Raw genomic sequence first — 17,334 nt, forward strand, 5'->3', positions numbered from 1 at the left:
CCACCTTTGGTCCTGGATCGGCTGCTTGCAAGGCAAACACCGCTGTGCTATCTCTCCGGGCCCACAGGGCTTACTCTTTGTGCTCAGGGATCACTCCTAGTGGTGCTCAGGGGATCGTATGAGGTGCCAGGGATCAAACCCAGGTCTGCTATGTGCAAGGCAAGCACCCTACCTGTGTACTATTGCTCCGGACCTCCTCCTCCTTCTTTATATATAATGTTTCCTGAGTTTGCATGTCATCCTGGTGGAAGGGTCAGGCTAATCATCTCTATATTGTTCTAATTTTAGTAGATATGCTGCTTAAAGTGAGCATGATTTGCTTCTTTCTATGCTGTGCATATGCGAGAACATTGATAATTGTCTTTCTCTACCTTGTTTCTTTTAAAAGAACCCCCATAGTTCTATTCAGGTTGTAGCAAAAGGCGAGATTTCCTCTTGTCTCATGGCTGAGCTTGGGCACCTGAGCTGTTTCCAGGCTTGAGACAGAAACCAAGGACCAGAAGACTATGGTCTTCTGGAAAACTATGGGACACACCCAACAATTGTTGTTCAGAGCTGACTCCTGGCTCAGTGCTCAGGCATCATTCTTATTTTGTTTGTTTTTTTTTGGTTTTTCGGGCCACACCATTTGATGCTCAGGGGTTAAGTGCTCAGAAATTGACCCTGGCTTGGGGGGACCATATGGGACGCCGGGGGATTGAACTTCGGTCCTTCCTTGGCTAGCGCTTGCAAGGCAGACACTTTACCTCTAGCGCCACCTCACCGGCCCCTCAGGCATCACTCTTGGCATGACTTGGGGGACTGTCACTATGGAAAACTTATTTTCAAACTTTGAGAACTCTCCATACAGTTTTTTTTTGTGTTTTTTTTTTGTTTGTTTGTTTTTTTTACAGAAGCTGAACTAGATGATATTCTTGTCATCAGTGAATGAGATACTGCCCTGTGCTCTGCACTGGTTGCTTTTTGTCTTCTTGAGCATCACTGTTGGTGTGAGGAAGGTCTGACCTTCCTTTGGAGATGCACTTCCCTGAGCATCAGTGATACCAGAATTTTGATATCCAGGTCTTACAGAGATACTGGCAGCTTGTCCCTATACCCAGTGGTTGTGAAGTAGAAACCAATGCCCAAATGGAGGACAGAAATAGAAAGTGAGGGGAAAACATGCAACAGAATATTATTAGGTTTTAATATTTTGTTTTTGTGTTTGGGCCACACCTAAAATTGCTCAGGGTTCACTCCTGGCTCTATGCTCAGGGGTCACTCCAGTGGTGCTCAGGAGACCATTTTGGGGTGCAGTGATACAATCCAGATTGATTGTATGCTAGGCAAGCACCCTACCTGCTCTACTGTCTCTCTGGCCACCTGGTTCTTCTTGTTTTAATACAAGGGCATGAAGAAGTGGCCTTACTCAGCACTTGTGGGGGAGGGGCCATGCGGGTCATACCTGGCCATGACTGGGGGGAGGAACATGTGGTGCCAGGGACAGAAAGAAGCAGGGGCATGGCCTAACCCCTGTAACATCTCCTGGCCCTATTAAGGTGTTTATTTAAAATCCAAGCCTTTGCTTTGGATTCATAGCGACTGCTCAGTTTAAACAAAGGCAGCAGGTATGGGTTGTTACTGGCATCCCCCTTGAAAATACTCTCCATTGAACTAGCTGAGTGTCTAGAGACAAAGAATCTCACTTCTTTGAACCTGGGTATCTTCTTTTGGGGGGTGGACTGAGCCATAGCCACAGTGCTCAGAGTTTCCTCTTGGCTCTGGACTCAGAGGTCACTCCTAGCCCCGCTCAGGGGACCATGTGAGATACTGAGGATTGAACTTGGGTTGGTCATGCCCAAGGCAAGTGGTCTAGCCATATAGTACACCATTCCAGCCCAACATCATTTTAAAACAAACAGTTATTTTTGTTGTTGTTGTTGTTGCCTTTTTTTTTTTTTTGTTGTTGTTGTTGCCTTTTTAAGCAGAGTGATGCTCAGGGCTTACTCCTGGCTCTGCACTCAGGGATCTTTCTTGGAGGTGCTCAGGGATGTGAAGATCAAACCCATTTTGCCACATGCAAGGTAAAAGCCTACCTGCTGTACTATCACTCTGTTTCTATTCAGACAATTCTGGCCTCCTCCCTAGGCTACTTATGAAGAAGAAAGTTGGTGGAGGAGCTGTGGGACCCCCTCCCAAAGCCATTCATGTACCATACATTATATCTGTGCTAGCTACAGTCCTGAGGCAGGAATCTCAGCCATTGCTCTCTTCCCCTTGCAGCCCAGCCCTCCACAGTTAATAAGAGGTCGAACCCCTGGACTCACAGACACAGTGAGGCAGGCGGGAGGTCCAGATGGGTGTGCCTGTCTCACGGCTGTAGCAGGTCAGCAGGGAGCTTCCCTCCAGCACAAAGCCAGGGTTGCACGTATACTGGATGGTGGTGCCCACCAGAAGAACCGGGTCCGAGATGAGGCGAGTGGAGTGCTCTACTTCTCCAGGGTCCGTGCAGTACATAACTACAGGAGAAGGAAGCAGAGCAAATGGACATTAGGGTCACAGGTCACAGGTCAGCTGAAGGTGACAGAACCCTCTAGAAGTCTGCCTAACTCCCTTTTGGAAGACTCCATATCATGTGCTCATCATGGCTGGCTGGAAAATAATTCAGGATGGGAGACATTTAGATTCATTCCACTAGAAGGAAGAAATCTGCCCAGAGAGTATTTTGCGCTGGGGTCAGATTATATGGTTTCATGCTTTGAGGGTGCGGTGAATGGGGAGGGGAGAGCCAGCTCCTGGCTGTGGAAAGGCTGAGAAAGGGCTAGCTATATCCTGAAGCCTAGAGCACTGTCTCCCAGGAGCCATAAGGGCCCCCCCGAAGTGCTCGAAACACAGTAAAACCAGCATCTGTTACTTTTTCATTAAAGAAAAATCAATATAGGAAAAAAATGAAAACAATAAGCCAATTTCGGAAGAACACGGTGGATAATGTGCGATATGAAAGGTACTAAGTGTCGGGCCGGCTACGAGCCCAGTGAGGCCATTTGCAAACATGGTTCCCCAAAATAGGAGCTGTTCTGTCTGGCAGGAGCACTAGATGTCTGTCAGCATGTATCCACATCTACCATGCAGACACAGATGTGCCTGCTTCCATGGGGAACACACACACACACAACTGGCACAGTGAAAACCTTTCCAGAGTGGCTGTGTGAGTAGTATAATAAGCAAGTTACTTTGTGATTTGGAAAAATTGTTATAAATGGGGCCGAGAGAGAAAGAGAGAGAGACAGAGAGAGAGAGAACGAGAGACAGAGACAGAGAGAGACAGAGAGACAGAGAGAGACAAAGAGACAGAGAGATACACAGAGACGGAAACAAACACAGAGAGAGAGCAAACAAGAAGGGTTAAACATTTTCTTTTCTTTTCTTTTTTCGTTTTTGTTTGTTTGTTTGTTTGTTTTTTAGGTCACACCCGGCAGCGGTCAGGGGTTACGCTTGGCTCTATGCTCAGAAATCGCCCCTGGCAGGCTGGGGGGATCATATGGGATGCCATCCTTCTGCATGCAAGGCAAATGCCTACCTCCATGCTATCTCTTTGGCCCGTAAAACATTTTCAATAGTGGTTTTATCCTCCGCACCACATATGGTCCCCTGATCACACCAAGAGTGATCCCTAAGCACAGAGTCAGGAGTCAGCCCTGAGCACATACATTACATATTTTGTAATATACATCTCTATTAACTGAATTGATATATAGCAACCTGTTAGTCTTAGGTGCATAAAATTTGGGAGGGAAATCATACCCACCAGTACTCAAAAATTACTTTTGGTGATACTCTGGGGAGCACTGAGGGATTCTGCATGCAAAGCCTGTACTTCAGCCTTTCAGTTATTTCCCAGACACAACACAATAATTTGGTGCTTGTGTTTACTGCCAGGTGATCAGTACAGTAAGTTTGGTCCCTTCCCTCATCACCTACCATCACCCATTATTTGTTTCATGGGATGAGAACTGTGAGATGAGCGTTGTAAAACTTTCACAGATATGGTATTGGATGGGGCAGGAGAGATAGCATAGAGGTAAGGTGTTTGCCTTTCATGCAGAAGGTCATCAGTTCGAATCCTGGCATCCCATATGGTCCCCCGTGTCTGCCAGGAGCAATTTCTGAGCATGGAGCCAGGAGTAACCCCTGAGCACTGCCAGGTGTGACCCAAAAACTACATAAAAAAAAAAAGATATGGTATTGGTGCTGGCTGTCATAGGTGATGCCTCCAAGGTTTGTGTATGCTTTAATTTAAATGGAGTTTTGATGATGGGTTTGTTGTTGTCTTACAATATTAGAAAATTTCAAGTCACTCTTTGACCTGGAAAACTGAAGGCTCTACCTCTTTCTTTTCTTTTTTCCTTTTTTTTTTGGGGGGGGGAAGTCACACTTGGCAGTGCTCAGGGGTTATTCCTGATTCTATGCTCAGAAATCGCTCCTGGCAGGCTCAGGAAACCACATCAGATTCTGGGATTCAAACCACTGTCCTTCTGCATGCAAGGCAAACACACTATCTCCATGCTATCTCTCCGCCCCCATGTTCTACCTCTTGACTCCATCACCCTTTCTTCTTTCTTCCCACATACAACTGAACATTAGAAGTTCAGATGAGAGCCAGAGAGATAGCACAGTGGTAAGGCTTTTGCCTTAGATTCAGGACGGTGGTTCGAATCCTGGCATCCCATATGGTCCCCTGAGCCTGCCAGGAGCGATTTCTGAGCATAGAGCCAGGAGTAACCCCTGAGCAGTGCTGGGTGTGACCCAAAAACAAAACAACAACAACAAAAAGAAGTTCATATGAGGGCCAGAGAGATAGTACAGTGGTAGGTGTTTGCCTTGCATGTGGCCAATCTGGTTCTATTACAGGTATCCCATATGGTCCCCCTAGCCAGCCAGGGTGATTTCTGAGTGCAGAACCAGGAGTAACCCCTGGGCACCACTCGATGTAACCTAAAAACCAATCAATCAAGTTAAAAAATAAAAATAAAAGTTCAGATGAACCAGTGAAAGGCAGAAAGGCAATATTACTTTCTGGCATCCTTAGGGGGATCCCTCACAATGTACTGTTCTAAAACGGTCATTGGGAGACCCAGAGAGTGGGGGTGGGACTCTGCTTCACATGGAAAGGAGTGGGGTACATAGTGTGGGTTACAAACACTTATTCCCAGATGGAACCCAACATGAATTCATTTGACAACAATTGAAATGCATGAGAAAACTTTCCCTTAAGAATAATTTTATGGCCCCCCACCTCGAAGTTCCAGAATGTTAGTCATTATCATGCCGATGGAGTTCACGAACAGGTGTCTCATTACCAACTTTTGGCACCCAATCACACTCCTCACCCCAACTACCACAGTAAAAGAGATCTGTCTGTGTGCTGATTTTGGTGTTTTTTTTTTTTTTTTTTTTTTTGTGGCTAGTTCTTTTCTTCTACAATTGCAATAAAATTTCTCTGACATTGAAACATTGATGATAATAATTGTATGTAAACCCTAACCCTCTCCCTTAATACCTTCTTTCTTTGTCCACATTTTGTATTTAATATTTTTTTCTGTGGGGAGTTGGGCCGTGTTGGCTATGTTCAGGGTTTACTTCTGGTTTGGGGACCACTCCTGACATACCAGTACTTGGTGACCATATTCGGTGCCATAGATCCAACTGGAATTGACCAAGTGCAAGACAAGAGCCTTAACCCTTGTACTATCTTCCCGGCCCCCACATCTAACTTATTACTATAGTATTGGTGATTCTAATCATGCTGAACAGGCCTATCAGGCCTTACTCAGGATTCCTAGCTTGAGTTGGTGGACCAGTGCTTTTTGTGAGAGGGGAGAAGCAAATGGTGAGAGGAAAGGCAGGATCCAAATTCAGTTCCATTTCCTGACCCTGTGATATGAGCATAGAAGTCAGGAGAACCCCCTTTTAGCCCCTCTCAAGACACCTGGCTCAGCCACACCTGACAGGACTGGCCCAGTCAAGGTGCAGAGGCAGAAGGACTTTGGAGACTGAGACCACCGAATGAATGTCTCCAAGAGCCAATTTCAAATTTCTTTTGCTTGGTTACTGTATTTCACTAAAAAGTTGTCAGAGATTTAAAGACGCACACACGGAAATGAAAACAAACCCAAACTTAATTGTTATGCTTATGTATAAGTTTCTTTATAATGGTTACTCCCTACTTTTTGTATATATATAAATATATATATATATAAATATATATATATAAATATGTTATATACAGAATATTATCAATATAAAATATTACATTTAGCAAATGGTAGAAAATATTATATATATCAAAAAGGCAGGTGGAACCATTATGGGAAGTATGTATTTTTGCTCTATATGTATACACACACATATATGAAGCAAAATAGTAGAAGGAGCCATTATGGGAATTTTTTTTTTAAAAAATGCTTAGAAACAGGGGCTGGAGTGATAGCACAGCGGATAGGGCATTTGCCTTATATGCAGCTGACCTGGGATCAGAGCCAGGAGTAACCCCTGAACGCCGCTAGGTGTGGCCCAAAATGAAAACAAAACAAAACAAAACAAAACAAAAATAACACCCCAAAATCGTAGACACCAATTTTTGGATTGAAAAATAACTGGGTGTGATGATTTTGTAGTGTCAAACATGCAGTGCAATTTTTAAAAAATATCTTTATAAAGCACCATGATTACATGTTTGTAGTTGGGTTTCTGTCATAAAAAAGAACACCCCCCTTCACCAGTGCAACATTCCTACTACCACTGCCCCATATTTCCCTCCTCTCCCACCCCTGCCTGTATTCGAGACAGGCATTCTACTTCTCTCACTCATTAATTTTGTTAAGATAGTTGTCAGTGTAGTTATTGCACTCACCACTCCTCGTGGTGACTTTCATATAGTGAGCCAGTTCTTCTGGTCCTCATCTCTATTATCTCTGGACATTATTAAAATAATTTTTTTTTGGTTTTCAGGCCACACCCAGTGACGCTCAGGGGTTACTCCTGGCTATGAGCTCAGAAATTGCTCCTGGCTTGTGGGACCATAAGGGATGCCAGGGGATGGAACCACGGTCCATCCTAGGTCAACACGTGCAAGGCAAACACCCTACCAATTGCGCCAGTGCTCCTTCCCCAGTCTTTCATTTTTCTTAAAACCCATAGATGAGTGTGACTATTCTGTGTCTCTCTCCCTGACTTATTTTACTCAACACAATAGATTCCATGTACATCCATGTATAGGAAAATTTCATGACCATCTCTCCTGATGGCTGCATAATATTCCATTGTGTATATGTACCACAATTTCTTAAGCCGTTCATCTGTTGAAGGGCATCTTGGTTGTTTCCAGATTCCAGCTATTGTAAATATGCAGTGCAATTTGTACTTGTAGATAATTAAAGGGACAGAGTTTGAATGGTGTTTTTGCACTTTACTTGGAAGTAGATATTCACTGCAGCTCACAACCCTCCCTAAAGTCTCACACCCAGCCTTGGTCACTCTCTGCTGGTGACAGTTCCTGAGCCTATTCCACAGTCATGTCTGTGAGCATCCACCGAGGAGCTGGCACAGCAGGAGGGAGATCATATTTGGTAGACAAAAACTCACTGCTTCCCTGCCATGAAGTCCCCTAGGAAATCTAGAGAATGACTTACTTTTCTCACAGAAAGGGGGGTCGCTGCTCCAGCTGAGGTCCCACTGGCAGGTGAGGGTGTCGCTCCCCACGATGTCATAGCCGGGGTCGCACTGATAGGTAATCCGAGCTCCGCGCACCAGCTCCGTGTGTGATGTGGTCTTCCAGCCGTTCTGGATCTCGGGGAGATCTGAGCAGGAATCGTTCCTTGACACCTCTTTAAGACAAAAGCAGCATCTTAGCTGGGGGAGCATTGGCATTTTTGTTGGAGGGGGGGTCCATCCAGGCATGGGGATATTACAGAGTGCAAATAAAAAAAAATCTCTGGAAATAAGTAGCCCAGGCAGAGTTTCCACTACTGTTGCAAGAAGAATGTTCTTGTGAGTTCAACTCATGGATGGGGCCAGAGAGATAGCATGGAGGTAAGGCGTTTGCCTCACCTGCAGAAGGACAGTGGTTCAAATCCTGGCATCCCATATAGTCCCCTGAGTCTGCCAGGAGTGATTTCTGAGCGTAGAGCCAGGAGTAACCCCTGAGTGCAGCCGGGTGTGACCCAAAAAAACAAAAAAACAAAACAAACAACTAACTCATGGATGTTTGTGGCAGCCCAGATTGAATGAGAAAATATGGGAGAAAACAACAACAACAAAGAGATAAAATAAACAAAGAAGTAAGTAGTCCCTTTCCTCAGACACCTTAAAGTCAACAACTTGAGGACCGAGTCATGGTACAGCAGGGAGGGCACTTTGCCTTGTAAGCACCAACACAGGTTTAATTCCTGGTAACCCATATGGCCCCTCGATCCTGCCAGGAATAATTCCTGAGAGCAAAGCAACCTCTGAACATTGCTGGATGTGTCCTCCTAAAAGAAAGAAGGCTCAGCAATTCTTTCCAAGGGACATTGTATTTTGACTTCTTCATACAGGGCACTTGGTCTTGCAAACATGCTGTTCATTCTGGAGGACTTTTTGTCAGCTATAAGCTTCACTTTGCCACTTACTAACAGAACTGTGTAAGATACTCTTTCACTATGTCTCAGGTTCTCTCCCTTTCTGCTGGAGCTCTGAGGGTTGGCAGCTGTAGAAGTGACCTTGGGGGTTGGAGACATAGTACAATGGGTAGGACACTTGCCTTGCAAGTGGCCATTCTGGGTTTGATCCCTGGCCCCCTGTATGGTTCCCTAAGCACTGTCAGAAAGATCCCTAAGTGCAGAGCCAGTAATAAGCACTGTGCTGCTGGGTGTGACCCACTATAAAAACAAAGTGGGGCCAGAGAGATGGTCCAGTGGTAGGACGTTTGCCTTGCAAGCATCTGACTGAGGATGGACCACAGTTCGATCCCCCAACATCTCATATGGTTCCCAAGCCAGGAGCGATTTCTGAGTGCATAGCCAGGAGTAACCCCTAAGTGTCACTGGATGTGACCCAAAAACAAAACAAAAAGCAAACAAACAAAGTGACAATGGGTGATGCCCAAGTCAGGTTGCCAAGGTCTCTGCTTGCTCACTCATGTTTCCTCTCCATGAGGAGGCCACACAGTGAGCAGCTGAGACTGCTGCCATGTAAAAACATCCACGAAGGTCCAAAACTCCAAGTCCTGCCCTTGACAAACAAAGGAGGGGCATGTGGAACTCCTGGGATATGGAACTCCTGGCACCAGTCAAGCCTTCGGATGAGTAGGCATTATCCCTGACTGATATCTCACCAGAAGCCTTGTGAGAACTCCTGACTCAGAACCACTCACCAGATATTGCTCCTGAATTCCTGACCTGCAGAAAATCCCAGATTCATATGTGTATATATTTGTTTTTGTTTTTTTCAGCCACACACGTTTGATGCTCAGGGGTTACTCCTGGCTAAGCGCTCAGAAATTGCCCCTGGCTTGGGGGGACCATATGGGACGCCAGGGGATCAAACCGCAGTCGCCATCTTTCCTTGGCTAGTGCTTGCAAGGCAGACACCTTACCTCTAGCGCCACCTCACCGGCCCCATTCCTATATATTTTAATTGCTACTTTTTGATATGAGCAGAATACATCCAGTTGTGCTTGAGATTCATTCCTGGGAGTGCTTGTGAGAGCACTGAGGATTAAACTCAGGACTCCCACATGCAAAGCACATAAACTCTAGACCTATGAACTATCTTCAACCCATTTTTTTTTTTGGCGGGTGTATTAAATTCGTGACACTACCATAGCTAACTAATGCACTCAGCTTCATCTCAAGGCTGTCTACATAAATCTAGGGAACAAATAAATGAGTAATTTGTATTATTATCTGGAGGTATTTTAGTATGAAGAAAAAAAATAGTATTAGAGTATTCTTCAAATCACAAGATGTATCATGGATGAACATTAACCAGAGTCCAGAAAACACTCCAAACAATGGATGAACCTTTCTCTGGAACAACAGAATAACTTTGACTTCCTCCCGAAAATACTCATTAAGCACATAGCAATCCAAAGCCGGCACTGGCTGCTCTGGCTTCTAAGTAAGTGCCACTGTGCAGATTTTGAGAAGGAGCTAATTATGCTGTGTAATTAATTTGTAGCTCTTATGCGCTTCTGGGAAAAGCCAAGCACCTCCATTGTCTGCGGGAAAGTCATTCCAAGAAGCAAGCAATGGCTTTTCCTGGGATTTCATCATGATTTTATTGGGGGGAGAGGAAGTCTCAGGGGCGCCTGCAAGAAGAGGGGAGTGGGAAATAGCTCCTCGAATTGTCTGGAAGAGGGGGAACGAGAGACACTATTTTTAGGCCTCGGAAAAATCAGCCCCGTCCTGGATTTGAGACAAGGCGACAGATGTTCAACTCAGGGACGAGAGGGAGGACTGGGTGTACGCACTGGGCATGTGTCTGCCAAATTCAAGGAAGGTTCAGCCCAGCTAACTTTGGGATTCAGCCCTCTTGGTTTTCCCTCCCAGTGATTACTTAGCTGCATAGGCACAGTTGGGGCGCAAATCATGATGCCTGTTTACAAACTGAGTAAGTCACTTTACCTCCCTGCTCTTTTGTTTCCAAGAGCCACCCCAGGACCCCTAGCTAAAGGAGCTACAGTTGCTAGGAGAAGATTCTGGAAGGATCTGCCCCCTTTATATTTGATAAAGATGAGAAGACTGGGGGCCTTGCTCTCCAGCCCTTTCTTCTATTTTGTTTTTGTGCCATACCCACTGGTGTTCAGGGCTGGCTCCTGACTCTGCTCAGGGCTTGCACCTGACTCTGTGCTCAGGGCTTACTCCAGCTGGGGCTCAGTGGACCATGAGGGGTGCTGGGATCAAACCCAGGTCTGCTATGTGCAATGCATGTCCTCTTCCTTCTGTACTATCTCTTTAGCCCTTCCAGCCCTTTCTTCTAGTAGGGCTGTCCCTTAATATCTGACTTTCCTTTTCCTTGGTCTTCAAGCAGAGACAGGAGTCAGGAGCCTGCCATGTTTCGGGACAGTGTGGAAACAGGAATTTTTCAGAGAGGAGAGGAACTGAGATTCATGACTGCTTGAATAAGACTTTGTGTCCAGGTCAAGGAATCCAGGAATCAGAACCAGGTCTGATGGCCATGATTAACAGCATCCCAAAACACTGCGTGCCTCCTCTCACAGGGGCCTGCTCACACAGAGAGCACCTATCACAGCGATCTCTTTGTTTACATCAGGAAACTCCCAGCCCTTCTCCACACAGGCTGCTGTCATTTGATTAGAGCTGACTGGTTGTCTGGAGTTTATTGATTCTGTCGGGATTAGAGGAATAAACACACCAATGACCCAAACCACTGTGAAGAATGCTGTGTACATATTCCTTTTTTTTGTTGTTGTTTGTTTGGCTTTGTTTTATTTTTGGCCCAAACTCAGTGGCACTCAGGCATTACTCCTTACTCTTGACAGACTTGGGGACCATATGGGATGCTGCAGATTGAACCCAGGTCAGCCGCGTGCAAGGCAAATGCCCTACCTATTGTACTATCACTATGAACACCCCTTTTTTAAAAAAAATTATTCTTTTCTTCCCATGCAATTGGCCAGAGATCCTGCTGAAGCATAAGAAACAATGAGAGAAATGGGGGGTTTTGCCTCTGTATGTGCCAGGGAGCATTGTGGGAGGAAAGATTCAAGTAGGCCACACCCACAAAAGACCCAATCTTCCTGGAGAGGGTCTTAGAGTCTTGGCTACCTCTCAGAGTTGGGTTTAGGTCCTGGGTCCTTGTAGGAACTCAATAATTCTAGATGATCACAGGACCCCCTGAAGCTATCACTTGCTATTTCTAGACCTCACTGAATAGGACTGCTTTGGGGTTTGGTCACATCTTGGCCCTGGAGAGCAAAGCCTCTTGGATCTTGTATCACATCCTCCTCTTCCATGGTTTCAAGGGGCCTTTCAACAGAGGTAGCCACAGGCCACTGACTGGCATCTAAATTAATTACCAGAGACCTGTTTGCCTTTCAGTGAGACCAGCAGTGCATTCCTCCCGGAGGAAGAAGAACCAAAGGAACCGAGTATGCTTGTGTAAACCACACAGTCAGGAAGGTACCATCTTGGGCATATTCTCGGACTGTATCAGGACAGGTTCCTGGCATTGTTGTCTTCCTGTTTCACTAGCTGGCTTGGAGACAAGGAGATAATTCTATTTGTTCTTCTCTCAGTGTAGGAGCTAGGACATAAATAGGGGTGTGAAGAGATTCTGGGGAGCCATAGTCTGGAATAGCAGGCAGAACCACAGTCTTTAAGGAGGACTCCAAAAATACACGTCAGAGGCCCTGCCCATTTGAAGTTGCCATGTGGGTCTGGGCAAGGGTCAGGTTCAGAGATCAAGGGCATCTTCTCTCCAAGGTTTGCCAACTGCCAACTATTGGCTGGCCTTGCTGGTTCAACTCTGTGTAGGAGTGTAGGCAACACAGAGCTGAAGGCAGATAGGAAAGTCTGATTTGGGGACCAGAGGACAGACAGAAAGGAGCTGAATCTTGAGCTTGACTCAAGGCAGGGAGGTGGAGGCTGAAGATAAGTCATTTTCCCCCCAAAGTGGACCGAGTGGGCGGGAGGAATAACATGAGGTAGAAGGGAGGGAGGGTGCTTGCTTTGCACAGGGTTGACCTGGGTTTTTTTTTTTTTTTTGGTTTTTTTTGGGCCACACCCGGCAGTGCTCAGGGGTTACTCCTGGCTGTCTGCTCAGAAATAGCTCCTGGCAGGCACGGGGGACCATATGGGACACCGGGATTCGAACCAACCACCTTTGGTCCTGGATCGGCTGCTTGCAAGGCAAACGCCGCTGTGCTATCTCTCCGGGCCCTTGACCTGGGTTTTATCCCCAGCAAACTTTGTTCCCCCAAGTTCTACCTACCAAGGGTTATGCCTAAGCACAGAGCTAGGAATAAGTTCTCAACACCTCTGGATATAGCCTGAAAATCAACACCCAAACTAGGAGACAAAAGAAACAAAGGCACTGAGGAATGGGGGGAACTTTGCCTAATAGCCACCCCCCCTCCAATCTCCACCTTGAAGCAGTCACAAGAACAAGCAGAAAACATTTAGCACCACAATCCAGGGTAAAAAGGCCCCTGGGAGACATAAAAGAAATCAGCGCTCGTGTTCGCCTCACTAGCTCAGGTGAGAAATGTCCACCAGCTGGAAATAAAAACAAACAAATAAGGGATTTATTCTCCCAGGCTCCAGGCTCCTCCAGGCAGTGGATGGTCATTGGAGCAGGCCGAGAGAACAGTGGAAGGAGACAGAGACACAAACTTTCAGGCCAGAGGAGAGCAGAGTTGGCTGTGAGGTGGTGATGGGGAGTTAACTGGCTGTACCCCTAGTTCCTGCTCTATTGAAGTTAGATCCTGGGAGGTATATGGAGGTGGCACCTTTTTTGTTTCTTTTTGTTTGCTTGTTTGTTTTGGGGTTACACCTGGAGGAGCTCAGGAGTTACCTGACTCTGCACTCAGAAGTCACCCAAGCAAGCTCAGAGGACAATATGGGATGTCGGGAATCGAACACTGGTCTGTTCCAGGAGTGGTTAGGACCCTGATGCTGGTGGGAGGGCAGCCCAGACTGGGGGTTATGGAATAATGAAGAGAAGCTTTTAGGATTGAGACTGACCTGGAAATCAAGGTGAGGGTTGGGCCTAGAGAGGGGGGCAAGCACCTATGAGACCCTCGTATAGAGTGGGTGTGGCTGTGGGAAGGGCAGACCGTAGGATTATGGGGAGGCTCTTGGAACTACCAATGAGGTGTACAGAAGGGAATGAGCAGGTGGTCACGGAAGAATTTGGAACCACTGACAAGGTCAAGGTTGGAGGAATCAACTGGGAATTTGTGGTTTTGTGGGTGGGGATTTATGGATGTGGACTAGTGGATTTGTGGATGGGTATTCATGGTTGAGTGGAGATGGGCAGATACCAGTGTAGAGGAGGAGAAAGAAAGTGCAGAGCTGAAGGTGAATTATTGGAGGGTGAGAAGGGTAGGCCATGAACAGGTGGATCCTTTAAAATGGGGCAGTAGATGGTCCCAAGCACTTGGCTTGGCCTTTGCAGGGCTTTACTTTTCTGCACAAAAGATAAAGGAGGGGAAAGAAATGGTGATGCCATGCTGAGAATCAAGAAGATGAGGGTCATATAGGTAGGTGTGAAGATGGGTGAGGCAGAGAGAAAGGGCAGTTTCTGTGCTATGAATTGGAAGCAGGGCACCTGTGGAAGAGCCAAGCTCCTGGCCAGGCCAGATAGTGGCTCTCAGGCATCAGGCAGTCACTGTGATATGGAAGAATCACTCAGACATTCTCAGCTTCTGTGGAACCAAATGTGCTGAATAAAAGGTGATGCATGGAATGTGATGGTTGCTTTGTTAAATGTGAGAACTGCTCTATCGACTCCTGCTGCCTGCTTGTGGGTGCCCACAGAAGAGAGGAGCAAAAGGAGGCTCAGAGAGGAGCGGTGAGCTGCCTAAAGTTGTAAATGGATGCACGCATGCACACACACAGTCTATTTTCCACGTAGCATTAAACATCACTTCCCAACAACACATCTAGAAGAAATCGCCATAACATGCCTTAAAGCACACAAACAATGTGGCTCTTGGAAGTACCTACCTATGTAGTTCATGATGAAGCCCTGGCCCTTGCCGAAAATGAGGCCGGCGGGGTCCGAGTGGAACTGAATGGTGAGGTCCGGGGTGGAGGAGTACAATTTCTGGGGCCCGCTGTTGCCCAGGTACTGGCCCAGGATGTGGGGCATGAGCTCGTCTCCGTCATAGATGGTCAGGATGTCGCTGTTGCTCAGGTTCAGGCTGGGAAGGGAGCAGAGAGAAGAGCAGGAGTGGGTGAAACAAAAGCAAGGATGGTTGACAAGCTTTTGACTGAGTTCAGGGACACACACTTCTTTCTTTGGCTTCCTTTCTATTCCTCCTGTTTAGGCCTCACCCAACTGTGCTCAAGGGCTATTCCTGACTCTGTGCTCAGGAGTGACCCCTGGCAGTGCTTGTGGGACCTTATGAAACGCTGGGCTGAGCAGGATGTGAGTCAAGTGCCTTAACCCCCATATGTTTGGCCCAGATCAAACACATTCTTTAGTTTTCTATTTATTTAGTTTTTGAAATATTATGAATTTTTTAAAATTAAATAATTCTTTAACTGAGTCACTGTGATAATTTATCACCATGATATAGTGATAAAGTTGTTCATGATTGAGTTTTAGTCATACAATGTCCAACACATCCTTTTACCAGAAGCAATTTCTTGAGACTAAATGCCAGCACTCAAGTTGGCAACAGACTGGCCAGCAATGCCAGAGGCTCATCTTTTATCTATAACTTGGTCTTTCCTTGTTTGCCTTTTTTTTTTTGTTTTTGGGTCACACCCAGCAGCACTCAGGGGTTCCTCCTGGCTCTACACTCAGAAATCACTCCTGTCAGGCTCAGGGGACCATATGGGATGCCGGGATTCGAACCACCGACCTTCTGAATGCAAGGCAAAGACCTTACCTCCATGCTATCTCTCCGGTCCCTAACTTGGTCTTTTCTGTGTGAAAGCCATGATAGAGTAGAATTGCTTCCCACCTTCATCCTATTCCTCATCTATGATGGTTTTCCAAGAAGGAAGATCAGGTATTGGGCCCTGGTTCCATGCTGGGCAAGGCATGATTCTTTCATTCTCTGACCCATGAGTGGAGGGTCCAGAGAAAAGTACAGGCAGCAGATCTGAGTTCAATCCCTGGCACTGTATATTGTATACTGAGCACCCCCAGAAGTAATTCCTGAGCACAGAACCAGGAGTAAGCCCTGAGCATAGCTGGGTGTAGCTTCCTCCAAGACAAAAGCAAAACAAAAACAAAAACAAAAAAAGAAAAAGGAAGGAGGAAGGAAGGAAAGAAGAAAGAAAAAAAAGAAAAGAAGGAAGAAAGAAGGAAGGAAGGAAAAATGAAAGAAGAAAGAAAGAAAAGAAAAAAGAAAGGAAGGAAGGAAGAAAGGAAAAGTAATAGGTGGACTATTTGCTAACTATAATGCATCTTTTGCAAAGGGTAGGATGGTTCCATTCACTCTGTGGTCAATTCCTTATAATCAGGGCTATTGATGGTCGGAGTGAGGCAGAGAGCAGGGCAGAGAATGTCAGCAGGAAATACACTCCAAATGGCATTTATGCTCCTGAGATGTGTTTTTCAAAGACTCAAATGCAGGAAAGGACCCAGACACCAACATTTAGGGCTGCAATGGATAGTTAATAATCCAGAAAGCTCTTAGACTGTCCTCGGGACAGTGTGAGGTTTTTGGAATGCTGGATACAGCAGGTCTCAGATTGAGAGGAAGCTGGGAAGGTTGGCTTAGAGTCTCCGTCAAGACACTCGGGCCTCTTTCCTCTTCCCTTTAGTTCCTGTTCCCTCTCTATCTTTGTCCTTCTCTTGTGCTCCTCAATCTTGCATTTCTGGGCATCTACTGTGTGCCAGACACTGTGCTGTGCTCAGAGAGCAAGGAGAGTCACAGAGAGGTGGCAGGAAAGATGACAGAAATGAGTGATGAGAAAAGAGTGATGAGTGCAGAGGAAGGCATGTAACTTGGAGTGGGGCCACCAAGGAGACTGCCTTGGAAGAGGTGATATTTACTCTTGTTCATGCAGAATGTAGGAGAATGAGAGATGAGCAGGTGGTGGGATGAAGGCCAAGCAGGGAGCAGAGGGTAAGACAGAGACAGGTCATAGGCCCAGAGTCCCTGTGTTCAGAGTCTAGATACAGTCACAAAGCCTGGAGGGCCCTGCAGGAAGTGAGAACCTAGTTTAGGTCCAAACATGGAGATTGGGGCAGGGAGGAGAGAAGGACAAGGAAGAACTTTGACAGAGGAGACTGGATTGAGTGATTCAGGAGAAGGGGCTGACCAGGAAATGGGCCTGAATGTTCCTGGAGTGATGTTAACTGTCCCCCTTCCCCACTGCATCCCCAGCAACCTGGGGACCATAGCGGCTGCTGCCAGCCAAGGCAGGGAAAGGATAGAGGGAAAATTTGGACTTCAGGCAGGAAGAACAAAACGGGAAGACCAGAGGCCTTTGGTGTGTAGGGGGGGGGGGTGTTGTGTCTCATTCACCAGCCAATTCCCAATTCCTTCTGTCAGAAGGCAGCTTTGAAAGATTTTCATGGTTCCCATTATCTCAACTGTCCCCCTGAACCCCCATGCCTCCTTTCTTCACAGGAGCTGTCTGTTTGATTTGTACCCAGGGCTTTAAGACAAAA

General features: G+C 46.4%; 1 protein-coding gene and 1 non-coding gene across 4 annotated transcripts in view; both read right to left on the minus strand.

Annotated features, from left to right (window-relative positions):
- Positions 1 to 17,334, minus strand: part of SEZ6L (seizure related 6 homolog like) — a 164,917-nt gene that overhangs the window by 15,812 nt on the left and 131,771 nt on the right. For all 3 annotated transcript variants that reach the window (XM_049788773.1, XM_049788772.1, XM_049788771.1), the window contains exons 10-12: positions 14,709 to 14,905; positions 7,671 to 7,865; positions 2,307 to 2,498 (exon numbers count right to left, since the gene is read on the minus strand). In XM_049788773.1, coding sequence (XP_049644730.1) covers positions 2,307 to 2,498; positions 7,671 to 7,865; positions 14,709 to 14,905 — 584 coding nt within the window. The remainder of the gene's footprint in view (positions 1 to 2,306; positions 2,499 to 7,670; positions 7,866 to 14,708; positions 14,906 to 17,334) is intronic.
- Positions 206 to 313, minus strand: LOC126031826 (U6 spliceosomal RNA). Its single transcript, XR_007503649.1, has one exon. It is a non-coding gene; the product is annotated as a U6 spliceosomal RNA (small nuclear RNA).

Source organism: Suncus etruscus, chromosome 15 (genome assembly GCF_024139225.1).
Source record: "Suncus etruscus isolate mSunEtr1 chromosome 15, mSunEtr1.pri.cur, whole genome shotgun sequence".
NCBI lineage: Eukaryota > Metazoa > Chordata > Mammalia > Eulipotyphla > Soricidae > Suncus > Suncus etruscus.